The sequence below is a fragment of the Trifolium pratense genome, linkage group LG2, assembly GCF_020283565.1.
Source record: "Trifolium pratense cultivar HEN17-A07 linkage group LG2, ARS_RC_1.1, whole genome shotgun sequence".
Lineage (NCBI taxonomy): Eukaryota > Viridiplantae > Streptophyta > Magnoliopsida > Fabales > Fabaceae > Trifolium > Trifolium pratense.
Window position 1 is genome coordinate 40,252,540 of NC_060060.1, and position 25,258 is coordinate 40,277,797.

A 25,258-nucleotide genomic window follows, 5' to 3' on the forward strand; every position below is an offset into this window, starting at 1 on the left:
ATGTTGACGAGAGCATGGACAACTGTCCGGACTTGCCCCCAAGTAGAATCGCCCATACTCTGGACCAATACTTAATGAAACAAAAATAAAAGTATCGAGTATAAAAAAAAAATTCTAAATCATTAAATATGCTATTTTAAAGATTATATATATTACGTTAGAGAAACTGTTTAGCATTTCTCATATAACAATAATATAATCACTAAAAAATGATGTACTTTTCCGTAAGGCTTAACTATACATTTGGTTCCTTACGTTTATTTTAGGTTTCAATTTGGCCCCTTACGTTTAAAAAGTATCAATTTGGTCTCGTACGTTTATTTTAGATTTCAAGTTGGTCCTTTCCGTCAATTTTGTCACATGTGGCAGTCAATTTGCATACGTGGACTGACACGTGGCACTTGGACACGCTGACACGTGTACTATTCAAACGGTGTTAGTGACAAAACTAACGGAAAGGACTAACTTGAAACTTAAAATAAACGTAAGAGACCAAATTGATACTTTTTAAACGTAAGGGACCAAATTAAAACCTAAAATAAACGTAAGAGACCAAATGTGTAGTTAAACCTTTATGTAATTATCCAAAATTGTTGGTCAGGAATAGGGGTGATCGCGGTGCGGTTTGGTTCGGTTTTGAGCATAAAAGTCATCCTAACCGCGAGATAAAAATGCATGCGGTTCGGTTTGGTTCGGTTGATTTTTAAAAAGTCATCCAAACCAAACCAAACCAATGCGGTTTGGATCGGTTCGGTTGGTGCGGTTTAAAACATAACGATTGTACCGAACAATTTTAAGCATAAAAAAAATAAAAAAAAAATTGAAGTTCCAAAATAACATTGTAGTACCAACAAAAATTATTTATCCAAAATAACATTATAATAACTTACAATTTTAAATATATAAAAAAATTGAATTTTCAAAATAACATCACGGTACCGATAAAATTTGTTTATTTAAAATAACATTACAACACCAAAATAAAATTTCAGTACAAAAAATAAAAACAACTTGAAGTTCGATTAATTTGGTCGACTGACTTGATAATTGGGCATGTATATTGGAATATAAATATATAATAGTAACTTAATGCGGTTTTTGCGGTTATCCGCGGTTTTTGCGGTTTTTGCGGTTTGCGGTTTTGCAGTTTGCGGTTCAGTAAGAAAGCCATCCAAATACATCCAAACCAAATGCGGTTTTTGCGGTTTTCGGTTTGGTTTGGTTCGATTTGCGGTTTTACTTTTGAATTGGTTCGGATACGATCACCCCTAATCAGGAAGACCTCTAGTATCTAATAAATCAGCTGTCTGGAAGACCAAAACAAACGGTTATAATTTAACGAAGAAGTCCACATATTAAAGTCTATTTTCTATATTTTTTATTCTATAATTCATAGTATTTCACTTTGTTCTTTCTTGTTGATTTTTTTATTTGTACAAAAAAACTAATTTATATTATGATAGGAAAGAAGAAATTTATAGATATTATTTTATTTTAGACAATTTAAAATTATTACTACTATTTTGTTTGGTAAAAACAAAAATTACCAAAAAATTTGTACCAAAAAAAAATTACCAAAAAATAAATTATTACTTTTTTTTTTTGACAAAAAAATAAATTATTACTATTTTATCAAGAATGTGTAAAACTAAAAAAAGAAAAAGTGAAAAATTATTCTTTAGCTGTAGGCAGCTTCAGTGCAATGCAAATCTGAATTATTTTTGTTTCTTTCTTCTTCTTCTTCTTCTTCTTCTTCTTCTCCAACACAACAATTTCAATCACTATTTAGCGTTCATCTTTCAATGTTTCATTCTGCTCCTATTTTCACAGTTCCTTCTCTCGGTACCCATTTTCTCCTTAGCACTGTATCTCCTAAATTTCTTTCTTCAATTCTTCTCTATTCGATGTCCATTGCCGACAACAATGCCTTTTTTCAATGATATTATCGAGCTTTCTTAGCTTAATCTACATGTTTCAGATCTAGATTTTCACGTTCAATTTGGAGTAATAAATAATTAATTTCCAATGATATAATTAAATTTTGTTCTTGAGTTAGATTTCTGTTGTTTTCTGAAAATGGAGATTTCAAGTGGAGGTTGTTCTCCTAGGATTAGGTCAGATCATTTGAAAAAAGAGGGATCAGATGAAATTCGTTTACGACAAACTTTGGAATTAGAACTTTCTGATATTGTTCGTTATGGTGATCACAATTATGAAGTTCAATCAATGAATGCTTTGGATATTCTCAGAGAGACTATAAGAATACTTAGGTTTAATTCATGGGCTTTTGTGATAATCGCTTTTTTGCTTATTTGTCCTGTTTCTGCTGTTCTTTTGTCTAATGTGTTAGTGGATGAATCTATTGTGAAGAATCTCACTATTAGGCTTATGTTGGTTGCTGAAACTAGTGGTCTCCCCTTGAGATCAATCATCAAACAATCTTGCCAAAGATTTGCTGAGACGGTTATCTCTTCTGCGATGTGTTTTCCTTTGTATGCTACATTGTTGTTATTGTCCAAAACTGCAGTGGTTTATTCTGTTGATTGTACTTATTCTAGAAAAAAGTTTGATGCTTCCAAGTTTTGTGTCATTGTTGCAAAGTTTTGGAGGAAGATGCTTTCGACGTATATGTGGGCTTGTACGATAACAGTTGGTTGCATCACTATGTTCTGTGTTTTCCTTGTTGCATTTTGCAGTGCATTGGCTGTTCTTGGGTTTTCTCCTAATGTTGTTGTCTATGCTGCTTTGATGGTTGGGCTTGTTTTCTCGGTTATCTTTGCCAATGCCATAATCATTTGCAACATTGCGTTGGTGATCTCGGTGCTGGAGGATGTTTCGGGAGCGCAGGCGATGCTGCGGTCGAGTATTATAATCAAGGGACAGACTCAGGTCGGTTTGCTAATATATCTTGGATCAACGATTGGGATGGCCTTTGTGGAGGGATTGTTTGAGCACAGAGTAAAGACACTAAGTTACGGTGATGGATCTTCAAGAATGTGGGAAGGTCTGCTCTTGGTGATAATGTATTCGTTTGTGGTGCTTATAGATTCTATGATGAGTGCAGTTTTCTATTTCAGTTGTAGATCTTCTAACACGGACAACGCAAACGGTGAAGGCAACTCAATTTTAGAAACTATGGCAATTTCTGCTGAAACAATGGGCATTCAATGACAATTCCAGCATGATATTGATTATACCGATTGAACTAATAAGACGAGGAGGAAGTGGTAAAGATTGTTCCCAGCAAATTGTGTTGCCATTGAGGAACTTTGCATACTTCTTTCAGAGCATTGGATATAAAAGCTATATATGGAGTGGATAGATTTAAATGGCTTTTGCCTTAATGAGATAGTGCACAATACATGGATATTGCTTTTTTTAGTTACTTTACAAACACGGAGAAACTTAAAATCGGGGTAATCGATGCTTTAAGTTTCTTGTTATGTCAGTGGCAAAGGTAATACTTTTGTAAACAAACAGAAGAAATTAATCCGAATCAAAGCACACATTTATTGTTCATTGGCGAAATATATTACAGTTACTTCTAGTGTTTTTGAAGTTTCTATCATAATGCTGTGTAGGGTAACCTCTGGAGATTTGGTATTTAATTGATCTTTAATTATAAACATTAGTAATGAACTACTGTTAATTTTTTTAACTAACACGCTTATTAGTAATAGTCTGAAATAATTGAGAGAGGTGTTAGGTTAGTATTATTATTAACTTGTGTCTTTTAACTGCCTCCATTATTACAATTATCTCCCAATGTTTAAGAGTTTATCTTTTTTGAGTTCTAGTAAAAAGTTTAAGGGTTTTCCAATACTAGGAGGGCATGCCACAAGTTTCAATGAGGTCTTATAATGGTAATTTATCATTCCTCCTACTATAGAGGAGTGCTTACATTACAGTGATGCTTAAACAGTTTGTTTTATAATTTCTATAGTATAAATGCCATTTATCTTTGATCGGTGCGCACAAACTGGATTCGTAAAAAGCAGGAGCTCATTTTCATTAAAAGAGATCTATATGTAGCTTACTGTCAAAGTCTCAAATGGATTCGACTTCTGATTTTGCCTTTTGCACTTAATGATCTTTCTGTATCTGCCCAACAAATGTGGCAATGGAAATTCTACTTCCCCTAGTTGCAGTATTGATTCTCCTCAGGAAGACTTGTGTGTATGTTATATCCATATCTAAATGTGTTATAAATTTTACTTTTCCAAAGTTGCAGTATTGATTTTCCTCAGGAAGAATTGTGCTTATGTTATATCAAAGTGTCACATGTAGGGATAAAAGGATGCATCCTTCCTTAACTACAATGGCTGATCCACTACTAGTAGTACTATACTTAAATAATACCGAGAGTGAGGATTCTTTCATAAGCCAGGCATGGCTATTCCATTCTAATTTTGAAGGTTTTATTGTCATATAATAGTATTTTGCATCATCTTTTTCACATTTGAAATGCTTTTATTTATGCCTGCACTCATTTTGGTTTTTATCCTAGGTTTGGTGTACATTAGAAATGAACTTGGATGAGGACATAACAAAGTTTATTGGTTTTTATCCTAGGTTTAGGTTTACATATGGATTGCTCTGTACCTAACATAACTATTGATCCAGCACAGTTGAGTTAATCTAATGCTGTCCAATTTGAGCTCTTTCAAGTTTCAACCGATTGAACATGGACAAGCACTAAACCTCAGCAAAAAATGGCTGAACTTTTAATCTTGAAAGGTTCTTTTATATATGATATTTCCACTAATGAATATTTGATGGTATTGGGCAAATATTATATGCACCTAAACTTTGTTGCTTGGTAGTAGAAGATCCATTATCTTAAATGTGTCCGTCACTTTTCACTCATAGAGATGCTTATTTTCAGGGAGTTCATAGAACAGAACACATTCTTTTCCACTTTTCTTCAGCCAAAATAAGTCAAGATTCATGTGATTGACACCAGCAATTTTCAATTATTTCCAAATATTACCGAAAGAAAGGTGGTATTATAACATCTAGAGATACCACATTAGCTTTATATATAAATTGAAATTTAAGAATGTGGGCGAACATGCAATCCTTTATTTATAAAGAATAACCTATGATATTTCAATTTTATTTTCTGACTTAACAGAGTAAAATTCACGAATAGAGCTCCAAATGAATGGAAGAAGATTCTGTTCTTCCTGTTAGTAAGTCATAAATCTTTCCATTTGATATGCTTCTTCATTTTATTCCCATTCTGTGGTATTGTTATTCTGGTAATAGATATTTCATAGTTTCCATCCTAAAAATATTAGAAATCATTTCCATTTTCTGGTCCAACTTGTAGCCTCAAACACTCGGACACCCCAATTAAGGTGTAAAGACAAGCTGAGAATTTGCGTTCATACTTCATTCTAAATGTTTCTCTAAGTAACAGTGAATCATCCACGTCATATTTCTCGTCTGCCATTGGCCCTACCATCTCCTCTGCTATCTCAAATGGGGAAGAAGAGTAAAAGTGACTTAATGATCCAACAGTATCCAGAAATTGGAAGTCAATGACTCCAACATCACAGTTTTCAAATTCAACATTACACTCTGCAATCTGGTTGTTTCCACCATCATCAACACTGTTAGCACAATGATATCCCAATCTAAAATCCTCTCTGCTACCCTCTTGGTTAACATTTTCTTCACTAGTCCCACTACCACAGTCAATAGTAGTTATGTCAGAAGAACCATAACTAGCACCATCATAAATTTCTATAAAGTTTTCTTCTATTTGGTGAAAAAAATGGGGTTCAGGTTGTTCTTTGTTTTCTTGATCATCATAGAGGTTAGTAGGAAAAGTAGTAGTACTAGTACTAGTGGGAATACAAGAAGAGGCAATGTTTCTTGCTTTGAGCCTTAGAAGCAAGGTTTTGGCAATCTTTGGAGGAAGAGAAGGAACATAATGAGAAGATTTGCAAAGAAAGAAATTTGTACGGGTGTTTGCACCACGAAGCAAACGTGCAGCTTCATCATAAGCTCTAGCAGCCTCTTCGCCGGTGTCATAAGTCCCCAACCATAGTCTAATGTTCTGTATGGTGTCTTTGATCTCAGCCACCCATCTTCCTGAGGGTCTCTGTCTCACACCAATGTAACGTTTTCTTGCTCTTCGAACTCTAAGTAGAGCAGCTGCTACTGATGCCGCCTCTTCCCTTATCTGTTTCCATTCTGTGTTTCTTTCTTCACTGGTCTTTTCCACTCCTTCACATTCTCTTACATTTCTCTTGTTCACCATCTTTGAGTTCAAAATTTGTGTTTTTTTGCTTTTGGTATAGTGCACAGCAGCATGGGAGAGCTTACAGATTTATATGATTGGTTAGTGTAAGCTCTTCAGTTGAGAGTGAGATCTTTAGGGGAATATAAATGCTTGTAGCTACCTTTTCTTCTGTGTTGGATTTCCTCTATTTTGTTTTTTCCTTAAAACAAACTTCAGAACCGTCCAGAACTTCCCTTTCATTCCAGTGGAGATATCGAGAAGGAAATGTCATCTTTTGTATTGTCTTGCTCTTGCATAATTGATGCACTACAATCATAGGCATTGAATTCATTCAACGGTTAGATTGTCGTCGCACTGATGCACCACTTAAAGACAGGTACATGGTAAGTGTTCCCTTATTTCTGTGCAAGCATACAAATGAATTCTATGTCTTCTTGGATTGATTTATTTGAACTTATCTATTAACATAAGAAAAATGTTATTCATAGTGAATGCAATCACGTGAAGTCTATCACGTCGACTTATATTATGGCCAGCCATTAATTGTTGACTTCCATCTTTTATCCCAGTTATCCATGACTTCCGCATAGCTCTTATTTTTAATTGGTTAATTTATATTCGCAATCCATTCATGATACTTTTCTTTGCTATTATACTTTTCTTTTAGAGTTTATGATCATAAACGGTTTTATTTACCGTCAAAAAAATAAATAAGCGGTTTTAGTTTATTTTCATAAGCTATTTCGCATAGCTTCTAAAAGAAACTTATAACTTATAGGAAAACAATTTAAAGCTCATATGATGAGTGTTTTGACAAATTGCCTAAGATTGCAATCCTCTGGTCATGCAGTCAGGTGAACCATTGTCACTCTTATCGAATGACTCATATATGAATTTGAGTAGTCAGTATCAACTATGGTCTCCTGATTATTATGGAAAATGATAGATGCAGCGAAACAATATATCACGAATCACATTGCGAATGTTTTCTATTGGTTGGTCAACCATGTTTTCCATTGCATATGGAAGTAACGTTTTTTTTTTTTTTTTTTTTTGGTACATGGAAGTAACGTTTTTATTTTGCTTTTTGTGTCATGAACACGTCAGCTCGTGAAACTTTTCGGGAAGCATTTTTCGCTATGTATAGCACTGCTGTATTATTATTATCAATCTATAGTTACTTTTTGACATCACTGTACCCATTTCCGATCAGAGATCTTGTCCACTTTCTACACCCATATTCCTCTCATACTATCTGCCAATAATCGGGAGCTTTGTTCTTGTACCAGATTTTGACTGGATTTACCTCGGATAATATTAAATTTAGATTAGTTTCCGGCATGTCAGTGTCACACACCTTGTAGAAATCACCCTTATCAGTCGTAATAAAAGAATACACTTTTACTGTTATGCTTTTACAATGAGACCCACTCAACTCTGCTGGGAGCACTGTTTGTGTAAATAAAATATTTGCACATTATCTTCTTTTAATATCAATTATTTGCATATTATCTTACACTTTGTTATATATTTTGTGATAATTTTAAAAATGTAAAAAATTATTCTACTTCCATCAGCACTCAAGTGTACAAGCATGTGACTCACATAAGTGAGTGTACACGTGTGCGTTGACTTAGTTAAAATTAACGTTTTGCAAAATGGGCTAAAGTTGGAGGTCAAAAGTGCCTATTCTTTTAAGTTATAGGGACAAAATTGCAAATTTATGAAAGTTAGAGGTCAAAAGTACAATTTAGTCAATAGAAAATGTCTTCTAAATCCAAAACCAAACAAGCCTTTGTGTAAAAAAATGATTTGCCTTGTGAGATTGGTTATTTAACATGCTGTTATTGCAGAATTAGAATATATCCAAAGAAAAGAAAACACCAAAAGAAGTGACAAGGGCAGCCCGACTGTTTTTTGTTCATTTTGTCTGTTTAGTCTTTGAAACTATCATTTAAGTCCCTTGACAAAAGTACTTTGGTTAGATACATGCAGCATGCATATAACTCTTATTCAATAACATGATTGCTTGTAGTAAAAGTGAACTGTGACTATTGAATTCTAGTAACAATATCTCACAATAAATCATTGTTATGTTTGCTTTCCTATACCAAAATTGTTTGCCACTTATAGTTTCTACCATTACAAACAATCCAGAGCCCTCTCCACTAATCACTTGGTAGTTGCATATTCTAACTAAACGTGGCAATTAAGCAATCTAATCTCTATGGCTAATATACTCTCACTTATCACTCATAATAAATATATATACACAAATATGGCTTCTGCACACAATACCACACCTTCTGGCTTTTGCACTCCATTGTTCTTCAAATTTACATCTTACATCACATGTTGTGATCATTTGGTATTGAGCTTAAGATAAAAGGGGACTAACAAGACTATCAGTGTTTGAAGAGTGTTGAATTGGAAATAAAGCAGGGTCTTTATATACATTTAACAATTGATTGTAAAATTCACCCATTGAGGTATCCTTCTCATCTTCCCTATCCTTCTTTATTAAACTCTGAAAACACAAACACAAGTCAAATTAGTGCTCAGGAATTTAATTGCAGCAGGAGATAGTTATTTATATTTTTTATCGCTGTTTCTTTTACGTTAGAGATAGGTGTTGGAGAATATATTTGAAGACAATCATAGTCACCGGAAACTTTACCTCTGCTGAGTATGCAGTAAATATAGGCAAGAATCGTCTTCGGCAATAATGATTAAATAGAAGAGTGAATACTGGTAGAGGAAGTGTCCAAGTTGAAGCTGGAGAGAGTTTTTTTAATGCAAAGCTTCCCACTGCAATGAGTTGCATAAGTACTAGAGAGAATATCATCGAATCGTGGACAATAGGCCAGAATCTCCCTGCAGTTTCATACTTTGGTGTATATACATTTGTGAACTGCATAATACAAAAGCATTGTATCAGTGCAAGCCATGTAAACAACCAATTTTCAAGAATCTCACATACATATTGGATAAAATGACTAAGCATACAAAGAAACCTGACCTGGTTTCTATAAATAATATATGCAAGACAGAGATAAACCAAGAGGAATGGTAAAATCAGCGGAGCTAAGAAGAAATATGTAATGCCAAGAAGACCAAAGAAAAGAACTCTCGGGACATCTCTATGGTAAAAAAATGATGGAGCTTCAAATTCATCTTCTTGTTTTGTGAAGGGCCTTTTTATCAAACTGGAAATGAGAGGAATTATCTGAAGTAGTTCTGATAACACATTTGTCCATCCTGTTGTGGCAACATATGTAATGAAAAATGATGCCTACAGTGAAATCAAAATGAATTGCATTAAAAAATGGAAATAGAAGATTGTATCATTATACATTGGTCGTTAATTTGGTATGCATTTTGAGACTTGAATATCATGCCACGGCTAAAATGATAGGTAGTACGAGTAAGTGTTAGACGTTGTGTTACCTGCGCCGGGACTGCAACTGCGAGTTTCCCAGTAATGTCCCTCAGATCAAGGATGACCTCAAGCTGATGGAAAACTGAGCCAGAAAATACAGTTGCGAAAAAAACATTCCATACTGTGAACCATATTACTTTTTTAGATGCACTCATTTCTATATCACTGTGTGAGATGTATCCTTGAATTGAGGAAAGAAATCCCATAACAGGAGGCACCAACTTCAAAGACATCTGAAGGATAAGACTGGGAAGGTATCCTGTAATTACTTGAGTAACAAATTTTCTGCACGCAGGTTTCGACAAGGTTCAGAGGTTTTCATCAACAGATTCAAAGCGAGCGAAAACATAGAGTGAATAAAAGAAAAGAAGAATAGCATTATCAATATATAGAAAGAAAGAAGAGTAATTGACTAGCAAATAAATAAAGTAATTTTTACTTACACAGCTAAAATACTTTTCAAGAAGGGAAACAAAACTTCGAGTTGTTTCAGATTGGTAAGCCCTTGAACGATTACAACTGGTATAAGGAACAAAATTGTGAAAGAAATACACACAACTATAACAACTAACTTAGAAATCCATTGTTTCATGAATGATTCAGAAAAGAAAGGCCAGAAAACATCATGAGGTTGTGGAGCAGGCTCGGTAATCCACTGTGTTGGATTGATTGATGGTTGCAAATGGAAAGCAGATGCGGCACCATAACGAGACTTGAAGAACACAAAAGCCGCTCGTGCCTCCTTAAACATTGAACAACAATTTACATTAACAGAATGTATTTTATAGAAATGAATATAAGCAAAAATAAGTTAACAAGAAAAAGAAAAACGACTGACATAGTTATTAGAGAAATTAAAACATACTTCTGCTATCAATGAAGCCTCTGATTGCTTCAATCTTAGATTTTCCTCAATGTCCTCCAACTTTTTCCCATAATGATCTATAAGATTATCTTTAGGTCCAAAAAATCCAAAAATACCACCACCATGCTTATACTTTTGCTGAGTAGGATTTGAACGTAATTGAGCAATCCTTCTATACAAATTCTTTGACTTACTCTAGATTTAAGACAAACATTGGAATGAGTTTCAAAATTATCATAATTAGTAAATAGAAAAACCTCATAGCAAAGTACTTACCAGGAGAGTTTGGATTTTGTTTGTACGGCGAATAACAACATGTGAAAGATATGTAGACGGGTATAAGTCTTTAAAGAAGCTCTCGACACTGTCACTGATGCTGCAACTTGAGGAAGTAGGAATGCTGTGAACTAAAATAGTGAACTGATGTGGCTGAGGTTTGCATGAAGAAAAATAAGAAATTCTTTTGGAAGCTATGTATTTATATTCCTGAGGATCCAAATAATTTTGAATGATGAGTATGAAGCTCAATTGTTAATAAGGAAATTCCAAATGAATAAGGATCCAAATAAACCAAATTAAGAAAAACAACAAAGGAAATCCCTTATAAATATGTAGAATAAAAAGGAAATTCCTACTCTACATATATAAATGTATCTCTGCATATGTACCCAAAAAAAAATGTATCTCTGCATTGCATATTCATCAGCACAAAACCATGGAGTGTAGATGAACAAATTAGTATTTCTTTATTTTTTTTTGAAACAACAATATTAGTATTTCTTAAAACTGGGAGTTGGGCATAACTCAACCCTAAAAAACCGACTTGTAAAGTGAGGATTGTCTCTACTTTATAAATATATATTTAGACAATCTCGCAACCGATGTGGGACTTCTTAACACACACTCTCGCGCCCAGCGCTATTGGACTTAGGGTACGGATATAAATGGTGGATGGTACGACAGAAACCTGATAGCTGCGGCCCAGCGGATTGTGGAGGAGGCGCTGATACCATCTTAGAATTGGTGGTTTGACCTAACTTAACCCTACAAAACTAACTACTAAATTGAGGATTGCCTCTAATTTATATACATATATTTAGTCGAGACCATCTCGCAACCGACGTGAGACTTTTAGCAGTATTAGTATCTTATAAGCTTGTAGTGTGATTACTTACATGATGAAGTTGTAAGCATGTGAATCCAGATACAATATATACAGCAAAAAAATGAACCCATAACCTGAAACAAAAATCATAAAGAATAATTAAACAATCTCATACTAAGCAGAAAATCTGTAGGAGCTGAAATGATAATTATCTGTCAAAGCAAATATGAACCTAAACTAAAAATGTTGACACATTGAGAAAGTACTGACCAGTTAGAGCCACTGTTTACATTTGTTATGGTAAACACGTCTAAAGAATTACCGGCAAAGTCAACAATGTCAACTTCTTCTAACTGATTTCCCCAACCGTTGATAGGAACAAGCACAAGGATCCCAATAACCCCAGCGAAAGCAAATATTTTCAAACTGCAAACATTCAAGAAGTTATTGTATTTTAAGAAGTTCTCCGAAAAGTGCTTATGTGATAGAAGCTCAAAAGTACCTGAAGGTGATGAGACGCATAAAAACAAGAGCATCTAAACCTGCTGATGTAAAGAGATCTTCCTCAGAAATGGACCAGGCTTTTGCAACCCAATCAGGGGAAGGTATAAGTTGTTTTAAATTAAAAGGTGTTATTCTTGAAGCTCCTAAAGCTAACAAACGTGGTATATAAACTTTATAGTTGCTTGATTGTTTCCTCAATATAGAGTAAAGTGTGAAGAACAAAACACATAGAGCAGTGTTTATACCAACAGATGTCAAAAGAGCAGAAACAATCATGTTGTACAAAAAATCTCAACAACAAAATCAGTCTTGTAACTTTTGAATCCAAGAATAAACATGAGCACACACAAATTGATATTCTTTGTAATGTAATACAGTATTGATTGATTCTATATTGAAGAGAGCGTTGAAAATTGTTGTTGTAATCGATCGATTGTAGCTAGGAAGAGCTTTGAATTTTGGTCGATAGATTGTTTACAAGTGTCGTGCAATGATAAGAGGCAGCGCTTATACGCTGGTGAAGAATATTGACATGTTCGCACATAGTTTACAAGTGTCGTTTAATGATTGGTTCGGTTTGAAAGAAGAAGCATTATTGTGCCGACGCGAGTTCCACGTACTATGGGAAGTCTCGCAGAGAAACAATGACAATTGACAATCATGATTTTAACTGCTATATCAACGGTAACTGTTAACTGCTAACAAAGATGTTTAACTGGGTGATTTTTTTTTTAAATATATTTTATATGGGCCAACATTGTTTTGTCACAGATGACAAGATCATCGGATGTACGTTTTTTTTTTCTTTTTCATGTGGTCCTTAGATGCACATGCTCAATTGCTCAAAGATATTTGGGAAAAAAAATAACATATACTATGTTAAATAGGTCGGTCTCTTAATTATAGATCTCAGATTTAATGTCTTCGGAGGTTCATCTCAGGAATATATGTATTCATCCCAAAGAGAACATTTATGGTGAATTGAAGGGTAGGTAGTGTTAGCAAATAGCAATAGGGATGAAAATGGTTAGGGTTTTGATATCTGAATTAGAGATGATCTTGTCGGTGATGCTCTTCTTCCGTTCCGATGAATGAGAGGAAGTTTTGTACCTGCAGGTGCTCTGATGCTTAAGTTAGTAAGAGTGTGAAATTTAGCTGACTCATCTGCATGAGAGGAGTATATATAGCCCCCGACGCGGTGGGTCAAGACGGTTGATGAACATGTTTAATGTCATCAATGACTGTCGAAAAACAACTGGAGAGTCATGATGAACAGTAAATGCTCATCATTCCAATGTCGAACGTTACGATTGCAATGGGCATATCGTCTGTTGACTTGGGTTGCTCCGCTATTGGGCCTTGCTCGACAATCCAAGAGGAGGATTTCCTAATTATTGGGCCTTAAGCCCAGTCCATAACATATACCATAATATTCATTCTCATATCCACGTGGGTATTCCAGACACATCGCACTTCCGCTAGGGTCGAGGCCGCTACTCGGCCCTAAGACGGATCAAATAACTTTTGTATTTGTACTCATACCCTATATTTTATAATCGATAAAGTATAAAATATCACATCATTTTAGTAAAATTAAAAAAATTTCAAAGATTTTAATGTTGACTCATGAAAATTATAAACAAAATTATTATTAACTCCACGTTAAAGTTCGTATCTCTGTTGGCATATTCACATTGTATTTGCAATTTTGCATTATGTACTAAATAAAAAAAATTTATTAAAAATGTGTAATACTTCTTACAGTCCTATATATATTTTTTAACAAGTCAAAATGAGATATGCATATATAGAAAAAGTAGTCTCCTAAGCACAAGGTGTGCCAAGGGAGACTAAAAAGTTACAAAAAAGTCTACAATACAAAATATATAAACCATCGAGAAACTATACAAGGTTCAAACAAAGCATAGGACTAGACCACCAGCTATGGCACACCTCTGGTCCTATATATAAGAAAAAAATTAGTTTCGAGATTCATTGTAGAATTAATGTATCTACACAATATTATAGTCTAGATACATCATTTCTATAATGAATCTAAAAAGTAAAAGTTTTCTTATATATAAGACTAGAGGAATTAGTTTAATAGTGTTGTATTTTTTAAATAGATAGACATATATTACTATATCTATAACAATATATAAAAAGGATAAGTGAGTTTGAGCTGAATTTTTTATATTATCTAAATTACCTTCATTTTAAATTCAAATTTTAAATTCAAATAATACAATAGATCTAATAAGACATCAAGTACGTAACATATTATAACTGTGTAACATATATTATAACTGCACAATGCTTCTTTCTTATTTTCAACGATCACAATTCTTGCAGAAATTTAAATAAGGTACATTTTTTAATTGCAAAATTTTATTAATCTCTCATTTTTAATTTCATAACATAAAACATTTTTTTTACATAAGTTAGACACAGGCAGGCGCGGAACGCGCTTGTCTAGCCCACTAGTACCAATATAAATAAAATAAAATACAATACAAAATAAATGTATATTGTGTGGATATGGGGCGGGGTGGTACCGCACTCATACATGCTCATTTTTGCGGATAATTATGCATAGTTATGCATGTATCCAAAATGCGGGTTTTCACTCTACTCGTTGTGGGTATTTTTTGCAGTACCCAAAATTCATATATTAAGTATAAAATAAATAAATAAAATAAAAAGAAGAGAATTTTCAATCAATTTATTATTACATACATAAAATGGAAGATCTCATACTATTTTAACATAGGATGACAATGGGTAGTGTTCTATAATATTGATCCCTATATTCGCAGTTTAAAAAAAATACTTGTATCTATCCTCATGCCCACATGGAAATAACTTTTGTACCCATGTCCATATCCTATGGGCATCTAAGTACTCATGTTCGTACTCGTTACTCGCATTTTTGCTAAAAATAAATTGATCAATTATAAAATATCATACAATTTTAATAAAATAAAAAAAAATTAATGATTTTATTGTTTGCTCATGAAAATTATAAACAAACTTATTCCTAACATCATGTTAAAGTTCAGATATATGTTGACATATTCATATTGTATTTTCATTATAGGCTTAAATAATAAAATGGTCCCTTAAAGATATTTTTGGTTTCAGATTGGTCCCTTAAAGAAAAAAAGATCCAAATAAGTCCCTTAAAGAAAAAAAAGTCCGAATAGATCCCTTAAAGACATCTCCGTTAATCAGTTTGGTCCCTAAAAAGAGGTCTAAATAGGACCAAACTGATTAACGGATATGTCTTTAAGGGACCTATTCAGACTTTTTTTTCTTTAAGGGACCTATTTGGACCTTTTTTTCTTTAAGGGACCAATCTGAAACCAAAAATATCTTTAAGGGACCATTTTATTAATTAAGCCTTCATTATATTATAAATAAACATTTTTATTAAAAATGTGTAATATGCTACCCGCATACATTCCCGGTCACTTTTGCGAATAATTATTCATACTACCCTTACTTAAAATGCATGTTTTTATCTTCCAGTTTTGAGTATTTTTACCCAATGTATTACTGGTCAAATTGTCATCCTATTTTAACGCAAGTACTTTGAGGGAGTACTTACTTTCAAACGAGTGTGATAATTCCTGGCCCACGATATCCTCTAATATATGGTACCCAATTATCAAACGTCCCTCACTAAAGTTGAAGCCATTCAACCAAACGAAAAAAACAAATTGAACCATAGATATTATTATTCCGTTTAAGATATAGATACTTTTTATCAAGTAAGATACTAATTTGAGACATGATGCTTCATGTCTTTGAATGTTGAAACTAGTTGTAGCATACAAAAACAAAGAACATGGAAGAAATTAATGAGTGGCAACAAATCGAACAGCAAACAACTCTTGAATCCTCTGGATGGAACAGAGTAATTATCAACCAAAACAACATTGAACTTCAAGGAGAGAATGATCAATCTTCTTCTTCTTCCTCTTCTGCTTCTAACTATCTCGAAGAACACGGAATCTCCTCGTCCATGACCGCGGCTAGTTCAATCAGTGACGAGGAGGGTGCAACCCCGATGCCTGTTGTGGCGTCTTTAGATTGGGCCAGTGAAGTGAAGAAATTGTTAAAGGTGCGATTCGAGGCTATAAGAGTGGAGATTGTGAAGGTGGCTTCCAAAGTTCGTAATTGTGCAATGTGTGCGGGGGTGTTTTGGTCAATTACGTATGTGGCTGGAGCTGCAGCTGCGACGATGGTGTTGGTGTCATTGGTATATGTCGGAATTCAGAGGCGTCGCCGGAGGGTGAATCATTTGCATTATCTTCTTAGACAGAAAGATGAGGTGAGTACTATAAGCCATCATTTCTTTAATTGATGTCTCTATAATAAGGTTAACATTAATTAATATGAAAATAGCTCTACCAAAAAAAATAAAAATGAAAATAACATATTTTGCAAAAATAAATATCAAAATAATAGATTGAAAAGAAATGATTATTTCTATCTTAATTTCATTTTTGACCCAAGTCGATTATGCTAGTTTAGTTTCCATTTTGTTTAATGATTTTGATACCTTATATTTTCTTATTGTCAATTCCAATTTTCTCAAACAAGATGTGATATGCTGTCCACAAACCTATAGCTGGTAGAAATGCCAAAATTGCTAGTGTCGGACGTTAGGATCTCTATTATATGTATCGGTTTAATAGATGAAAATTGTATTTCTATTAGCTTATTGAAAATGTAAACTTTTGTGAATATGTCCATTTTTATACTTTTTTTTAAAAAACATGTATTATGATTTATGATACTTAACACATTTTGTTGGTGCAGAAAATTAGCCAACTCTTACTTCATATTGCACATCTGAATGAAGCCTTATCATCATCACGTGGACGCACGGTTCGGGTGTATCGAATTGGTGGCTAATGATATGATATGATATAATATTGCAGAGTAAATCAATATATTGTCAGATTTGTAACAACATACTATATTCATCTTGAATTTTTTGACTATATATTGTAAAGTGCATGCATATGAGTTTGGTGCAGAAGAGCTTCCATCTTAGAATTAACTAATGTTGCTAACAATTGTTAAAAACATGATGATACATATGGAAATAAAGTAAGTTTCTTATTTGCTGGCGTGACAGTGTGACACCACTACTAGTCAAATATATTGAGCGCAATATACATTTAAATTCAATTATTTTGATCACATTTAATTATACTAATTTATTTTTTTTGGTAAGAAAATTATACTAATATTTGACCGTAATAAATAAAGAATAAAAAGTTTTGACCAAAAACAATATGTATATATATAAACATAAAAACTGAATATGAATGTAGGAGTCTGAGAGCGAGAATCATCAAATCAAATAAAAATAAAATTTGAAAGAAGAGCGAAAGAAGAGAAGAGAAAGATGTGCGGGATATTCGCGTATCTGAATTACAACGTGGATAGAGAGAGAAAATACATCTTGCAAGTTCTCTTCAATGGTTTAAGACGGTTAGAGTATCGCGGCTACGATTCCGCTGGAATCGCCATTGATGCTTCCGATTTCACTTCCACTCCTCCTCTCGTCTTCCGTCAAGAAGGCAACATTGAATCTCTCGTCAAATCCGTCTACAAAGGTCTCTCTAAATTCACCATTTTAATTGATGATTATCTTTTAATTGATCTTCGTAAGTAAATGCGTAATTCATTTGAATTGAAACAGATGTTAGTAAAATTGAATTGAACTTGGAAGAAAGTTTCAGAACTCACGCTGGAATTGCTCATACGCGTTGGGCTACACACGGTGAGCCTGCTCCGCGTAATAGTCATCCTCAAACTTCAGGTCCTGCAAATGAATTCATGGTTGTTCATAATGGTGTTATCACTAATTATGAGGTTTTGAAGGCGACATTGATCCTACATGGCTTCACCTTTACATCGGAAACGGATACTGAAGTCATTCCCAAGCTTGCCAAGTTTGTTTATGACAATGCAAATGAAGAAGGTGCTGCTAATTTTATATATTATTATTATTGCTTAATTTACATTAAATAAATTTATAGGATTATTAAGTTAAGACATATTTAGTCACTAATAAAATAATAAAAATATGTTATTTTTTTTGTTGGAAAAAAAGAAAAGAAAAGAAATAGTATATGGTTAATATTAAATAATCATTCAAAAGTAAAAAAAAATATATATATATATTAAATATTCATTCGTTTACATGTAAAATATTCACCCCGCCGCATGTATATATTTTTATATAAATTATAATAATATTATTAATTTTTTTAAAAAAATGTTGTCTATTATTATTCCTATTGATTTTTTGGAAAAAAATTGCTATGTTACTACAACAAACAATAATAATAAATCAAGAATGAAAATAATAATAAATCAAGAATAATAGTTGCAGCTAATTTTTTTTAAAGGAACAGTCAATACATACATAATATTAGAGACATAAAATTGTATCGATGACGTTTTAACGAGTATAAAATTTACCATTAAAATTGAAAAATTTATATCATATAGAAAAAATACATGTAAATTTTTTAAAAAATTTAAAATAATTTGATATGTTATTGAGACCTACCAAGATTAAGCATTTATATATTTTTATTGCACACCGTTAACCTTAATGGAGCTCAATAACATACGAAATTATTTTAGATTTTCTTAAAATTTTATATGATTATATATGAATTTAGACGTTATTGAATGATGCAACATTATTCAAATGTTAATGGTCTATAAAAAAATTCTTCAATCAATGCTTTGGTTGGTAACCAGATGACTAAGTTTAACAAAATAAAAAATAAAATAAAAAAACTGGTGTTTATAATTTCTTGAGTTTCTCTTTTATTTTTTAATATAATTTAATTTATAATTTACTTTGATATTTAGCCACACCATTATTAAATGTCTGGATCCGTCCTTGATAGTATATGTGACTTTTTTACTACAAGGACTACTATAGCATGGTTGAGTACTCAAGACTCTGCTGATGTAATTGTTAATTGTAAATTGTCTAAATAAATAAATTGTGAAGGAGAAGGGCATACAGTGAGACGGAGAAAGTGATCATTTTAGTCCTGGAATGCTAGACTGAACCTATTTTATGAACTTATTTCAAAATCCATGTTTCTGTTTTGTTCGCAATAATATGATAAGCTTGCATGTTTTGCGTTTCAATTATGCCGGTTAAGTCTTTTTTGTTTTTTATTATATTTGAGTTTTACATTTGATACAATTGTTTTCGGAGGTTTATTGCTGAGATGCCTTTTTACTTTTCACGAAGAGGTGTGAATGCCATTGTGGGTGGTTTTGGTTGAGTAGTTTTTCAATCGTGTTGCAGGTGATCAGGTTGTTACCTTCAATCAAGTTGTTCTGGAAGTTATGAGGCATCTTGAAGGAGCCTATGCACTTATTTTCAAAAGTCTACATTATCCTAATGAATTGATTGCTTGCAAGCGCGGCAGCCCTCTGCTCCTAGGTGTTAAAGTAAGTTACATCCAATGCAATGATTATTTTGGTTTTACCTGTTTCTATTGAATTCATTAATGATGCTTCTAGTTAGAGACAGCCTAAAGACCTCTTTAGGAAAGTAGTTATTTTTGTGGGCATTCAGTGTTTTGACTCATGAAAGTGGGCCAATTGTTGAAATGCTACCATTTTTGCTAGTATATGATGTCAGATACTTTGTTTAATAATGCATGTACTGGAGCTTTAGTTTCACTTTATATTGCTTGGCTGATTGATCCAAAGGAGTGATTATTTTATAATAGAGGGAAATGCTTAACTCATTTTGAATGCATTGTCAATGCTACTGACAACCAAGTTTAATCTTGTGGGACTAGTTCGCTTAACTTCTTAAATGCTGGTTATTAACTGTAATATATCTAAACTGAATGATATATGATAAACCAACTATTTCTTATATGCTAAAGAGAGATGCTATTCATTCATATGAAATAAATTTGACCTAAAAAGGTGGCATCATAATGATTTGATTGGATGCATGTGTAAAATAGTTTTATATTGTCGGTGTATTCAAATTAAATTATTTGACACTGAGCATGAGTAATCTTTATTTCCCGCGGTGTTGTCAAACACAGATTGTAGAAAATTGAGATTTGTTAAATTCTGATATGCTGGTGCTAGCAAGTAGTATTTAACAATACTTTGCCATTTGTACTAAATAGTATATCGCAAAATAATAGCTACTTGTTCAAATTCTGCCATGTTGTAGCGGCACTATAGCCGCTATTTGACAAAGTGATTTGCTATAGCTGAAAATTAATAAAACCATACTATTGAAAGCTTATATTTTCATAATTCATATAACCAAAATATATTGTATAGTAAAAGAAAGAACATAGCAGAGGGTGAAATAAGATACCGTTCAAGTCTTTAGGTCGAAAGATAAAAGGAAAAACTTGAAAAGAAATTCATACAAGCTATGCTTGCTAGTCTCAAGTGCATTTCCCTGTCACAAAAAGAAAACCCCAAAATAACCATTAGTTGAGCACAAGAATAAGCCTAAGAAGACCACTTTCCCACGAAAGAAGCAAAATGTAAAATAAGTATCCTTAAGAATTCTAAATATTGGCGTTCTTCTGACTACAACCATAAGCATATAATGCTCACTGCAAAGGAGCCTTCTTTGCTCTACTCAAAACAGCTAAAATCATATAAGTTTTCCCGGTAACAAACATAAGACTTGGTTGAATTTATTCCAGAGTTATCTAAGCCATGTATCCTACTATATGCCAATGTGGAGAGATAGCTGTGGAGTCACACTACCAAGAATTTTGAGTAATAATGCTTCTTTATCGGTAATGTGTTTCGTATGCAAAAAATTAGGGAATACTTATTTTTAACATAACAGCTGAAAATGCAGTGCATAGAGCATGAGTAAAAAAGGCAGAAACAAGCAAAAGGAAATTGAGAAAGTTCACTATTAAACCACAAATCAAGTATTTCACACTACCACCTTTTATAATTTTAATTTATTCTTCATAATTGATGCATAAACTAAGTGAGGATAAAGAATTTCTGGTTGACATTGTTTAACCTGATTAGTGCTCTAATTTCAGGAATTAGCAGAAAATAAGGAGAATGGCTCAGCATTTGAGGAAAACAAATTCCTATCAAAAGATGGAAAGCCCAAAGAGCTGTTTTTGTCCAGTGATGCCAATGCTGTGGTTGAGCATACCAAGAAAGTGCTAGTTATTGAGGATGGCGAAGTTGTGCATCTCAAGGTAGATACCGCAACCTCCCTTTTTGATGTAGTACTTGCAAATTAACGTATCTTTATGGCTATTATTGGCACACTTCAAATCACTGAAATGTATAGTAACCTAACCCTCACAAATATTTCCATAAGAATTATTTTTTGCAAAGGTTGTTTTCAATTTTTCATGATTTCTTATTCTTAGTGGTTCAATTCATCTTTCCTTCACTATATCTTGCATTGGTTGATGGATCTGTGTGCCGGTTATAATCATGTTAATTTGAAATAACATATTGTTCTTACTTGGAAAATGGCTGTTCAAGGATGGCGGAGTTTCTATTTTAAAGTATGAGAATGACATGGGAGAACTTGTCGCTTCTCTCTCTAGAGCTTCTTCGGTGCGACGTGCATTATCTGTTCTTGAGATGGAGGTTGAGCAAATAAATAAAGGACATTATGAGCATTATATGCAGAAAGAAATTCATGAGCAACCTGAGTCTCTAACAACCACAATGAGGGGAAGGCTTATACGTCGGGGATCTAGTAAATCCAAGTCTGTTCTGTTGGGTGGACTGAAGGATCACCTCAAAACCATCAGGCGAAGTAGAAGAATAGTGTTCATAGGTTGTGGCACAAGTTATAATGCTGCTTTGACAGCTAGACCCATCTTGGAAGAACTTTCTGGTCAGTGCTGTATGACCTAAATTTTTGTGTAAGTTTTGCATATTTAAATTATGTTGTTATAATGTTTTATTCTATACGTTGCATTATAGGAATTCCTGTTACTATGGAAATTGCTAGTGATTTATTGGATCGGGAGGGACCAATATACCGAGAAGATACAGCCGTTTTTGTCAGTCAATCTGGTGAAACTGCAGATACTTTACTTGCATTGCAATATGCTTTAGACAATGGTGCATTATGTGTTGGGATAACAAACACTGTTGGTAGTGCAATAGCAAGGAATACACATTGTGGTGTTCATATAAATGCTGGTGCTGAGATTGGTGTGGCAAGTACCAAGGTAAATATTGTATTTAAAGGAATCTGTTTTCTTCATTTTTTTCTATTGTCTTATTGTTGATTTAACCAATGGCCTACTAACACATTTAAAACTACTGTAGGCATACACAAGCCAAATAGTAGTGATGGCCATGTTGGCTCTTGCAATAGGAGGTGATACTATTTCCAATCAAGCGAGAAGAGAAGCTATTGTAGATGGTCTTCATGAACTGCCAAGTGAGTTTCCCGTTGGCTGAGCATCCTAACTGAGTTATTTTCATTTTATGAAAACTGATGACAAGAAATTAGTATATTTTTACCAAACATAACGAAAGATGGTAGCACTATTTGATTTTTATGAATTATTATAGTAATTATAGGTTTAGTTGGATAGACTAGAGAAGAATTAAATGAAAATTTAAAATTTTGGAGACATGATTAGAAATAAATTAGAACTTCAGGGATTATAGACAATTTCTGTTTAACAACAAAACTAATTCTTTTATGATGAATCCTCCAAAATACTGTAGCAAGTGCCACATAAAGTATAGTTCAGGAGCATTTGTAAAAGTAATCTACTTAAAATGTTGAATTGTAGACAAAGTCAGAGAGGTGCTGGAGCTTGATCAAGAGATGAAGGATTTAGCAAATCTATTAATTGCTGAGCAGTCTCTTCTTGTCTTTGGGAGAGGATACAACTATGCAACTGCTTTGGAGGGAGCTTTGAAAGTAAAGGAAGTGGCACTTATGCATAGTGAAGGGATACTTGCAGGTGAAATGAAGCATGGTCCTTTGGCATTAGTGGATGAAAATCTTCCAATTGTTGTTATAGCTACACGTGATGTTTGCTTCAGGTTGGTTGTATTAAATGTTGAGTAGCTTTATGATCTGAGTCTAACATTAGGGGTTTGACATTGACATTGACATCTTTTACATTTGGCAGCAAACAGCAGTCTGTTATTCAGCAACTTCATGCCCGCAGAGGTCGTCTGATAGTTATGTGTTCAGAAGGGGATGCTGCTTCTGTATGCCCTAGTGAATCTTGTAGGGTGATTGAAGTTCCACAGGTCCAGGACTGTCTTCAACCTGTAATTAATATAGTTCCATTACAGGTATGTTTATAACCTTTTACTATGCTTTATTTTATCCTAACATTAGTACACATAACCATCAGCGATTTTATTATTTGTCTGTCTTTATATAACTATATTCTCAACAGCGTCACCTGTGATTCTATTCATTATTATTCCATGAGTTTCTTGGTATTTTCTCATTTTGAATATAAACATCAGTGTCAAGATTCCACATATGCAAATTTTGCAGGTCTATTTCATTGCCATCTAAAATAGTAGTCTAGCTTCTTCATTTGTATTCTTCAAAAGATTTGTGAGTAGTATATATATTTCAACATAGTATTTGTTTCTGATGCAGTTACTGGCATATCATCTCACTGTACTGAGGGGATTTAATGTCGACCAGCCTCGTAATCTTGCCAAGAGTGTTACCACACAGTAAAGTAGTTTGTATACTAAGGGAATCATGATTGCACTATGAAATTGAGTTGGGTAGAAATCAGTTTGACATAATTGATTTTAGTTAAAAGTGAGTTGAGCTAAATAAATTTATGTTTGGATACATTCGTGTAAAAGTGGTTCTCGTGAACTCATATTGTTTGGAAAGTTTGAATAATAATTACTTTTGGATGGTGCAATTACCAAAATGGGTTTTACTTGTATTTAAAACAATATATTTTATTTGCATTATAGATAAATTAACAAATTAACAGTGACGTAGTACCTGCGATGGAGACACGATTTCCAGAAGCTTGGATTTGTAGCTTCACGTAAACTCGCGTTTGAGTGTAGATTTGCGTTTGAATAATTCAAACAACCAAAAAAACAGAAAACACGCGTTTTGATGCGGCAAACTCGTGTTTTGGTTATCTAAACGCGTAACCAAACAGACGCGTAGGCTCACTGGTTTATCTACAAACCACCTTTTAACCACGCAGAGTAGAAATCAATCATTTGAGGTCAGGGCCAGGGCAACCAGGGCCCCAGGCCAGGGCCTCCAAAATATTGGGGCCTCAAAATTATTTTTTTTGAAGCCCATCATTTATAGTATTGGATAAGTAGTGTTTCGGACAACATTTTTCATGAAAAGTCGATTGGTTTAGTGGTTGCCGCACTGTTCCTAACATTTCAGGATCTTGGGGTGGCGAGTTCAAGTCTCACTTGATACATTTTTTGTTTTATTTTAAGAGAACTATTCATAATCAACGATGTTGACCACAACTGGGACATTAGTTAAGGTAACTATAAATAATAAATTTATCTTGAAACTGGTCAACATCTCAATATATATATTTTTTTTCTTTTTTTTAGTTCCTCGACTAATGTTCGGGGTATTAGTTTGCAAGACGCTTTTTTTCTTGGTTATGTAGCTTAATGACTAGAAATTTCACTTTCAAAAGTGGAAGTTAGCAAAAACACTTTACGAATTAGGATATCTTTAAGTTTATTAAGATGATTAGCTATATTATCGATAGATAAAATAAATAAAAAAAAGCATTTAAAAAAGCGAAGTCCTATCCATATAATAAACGAATAATTTAATACTAATTAAGTCATAAATGAAAAAATATACTCTTTCCGTTCCAAAATATAAGTGAAAATTGATCAAACAAAGTTGATGTATTTAGTCCATATTTTTAACCAAATACGTCAACTTTCTTTGATCAATTTTTCCTTATATTTTGGGACGGATTAGTATCGGTTGAAGTTGGAGGTAATAAACTAATAATGATAAAAATAGAAAGAATGAAAGAAAGGACATAAAGAGATGGCACCAACGCGTACTAT

At 33.3% G+C, this 25,258-nt stretch overlaps 4 protein-coding genes across 5 annotated transcripts; 2 read left to right on the top strand and 2 right to left on the bottom strand.

The window, feature by feature from the left end:
* Positions 1 to 1,662: 1,662 nt before the first annotated feature.
* LOC123911053 lies at positions 1,663 to 3,519 on the top strand. The gene has a single exon (XM_045962381.1). The coding sequence runs from the start codon at positions 2,077 to 2,079 to the stop codon at positions 3,169 to 3,171; it is 1,095 nt and encodes a 364-aa protein (XP_045818337.1). The 5' UTR covers positions 1,663 to 2,076; the 3' UTR covers positions 3,172 to 3,519.
* A 1,777-nt stretch (positions 3,520 to 5,296) lies between these two features.
* On the bottom strand, positions 5,297 to 6,268 carry LOC123904697 (ethylene-responsive transcription factor ERN1-like). Its single transcript, XM_045954326.1, has one exon. It carries the CDS (start codon positions 6,266 to 6,268, stop codon positions 5,297 to 5,299), a length of 972 nt encoding a protein of 323 aa, XP_045810282.1.
* A 2,007-nt stretch (positions 6,269 to 8,275) lies between these two features.
* LOC123911054 (CSC1-like protein At1g69450) lies at positions 8,276 to 12,698 on the bottom strand. 2 transcript variants are annotated; one of them, XM_045962383.1, is made up of 10 exons: positions 12,162 to 12,698; positions 11,930 to 12,085; positions 11,730 to 11,793; positions 10,831 to 11,040; positions 10,555 to 10,749; positions 10,133 to 10,431; positions 9,698 to 9,974; positions 9,270 to 9,542; positions 8,928 to 9,161; positions 8,276 to 8,777 (listed from the first exon to the last, which is right to left on the bottom strand). In XM_045962383.1, exons 1-10 carry the CDS (start codon positions 12,437 to 12,439, stop codon positions 8,628 to 8,630), a joined length of 2,136 nt encoding a protein of 711 aa, XP_045818339.1. In that variant the 5' UTR covers positions 12,440 to 12,698; the 3' UTR covers positions 8,276 to 8,627. The 2 variants fall into 2 exon arrangements, with proteins under 2 accessions (XP_045818339.1, XP_045818338.1); XM_045962382.1 differs by having other exon boundaries at positions 8,928 to 9,542; positions 12,162 to 12,650.
* Positions 12,699 to 15,809: 3,111 nt separating this feature from the next.
* Positions 15,810 to 24,142, top strand: LOC123907314 (glutamine--fructose-6-phosphate aminotransferase [isomerizing] 1-like). The gene is made up of 11 exons (XM_045957515.1): positions 15,810 to 16,496; positions 16,988 to 17,793; positions 17,880 to 18,161; positions 19,518 to 19,663; positions 21,259 to 21,423; positions 21,719 to 22,079; positions 22,169 to 22,419; positions 22,520 to 22,634; positions 22,996 to 23,251; positions 23,341 to 23,509; positions 23,829 to 24,142. Exons 2-11 carry the CDS (start codon positions 17,583 to 17,585, stop codon positions 23,910 to 23,912), a joined length of 2,040 nt encoding a protein of 679 aa, XP_045813471.1. The 5' UTR covers positions 15,810 to 16,496; positions 16,988 to 17,582; the 3' UTR covers positions 23,913 to 24,142.
* The last annotated feature ends 1,116 nt before the right edge of the window (positions 24,143 to 25,258 follow it).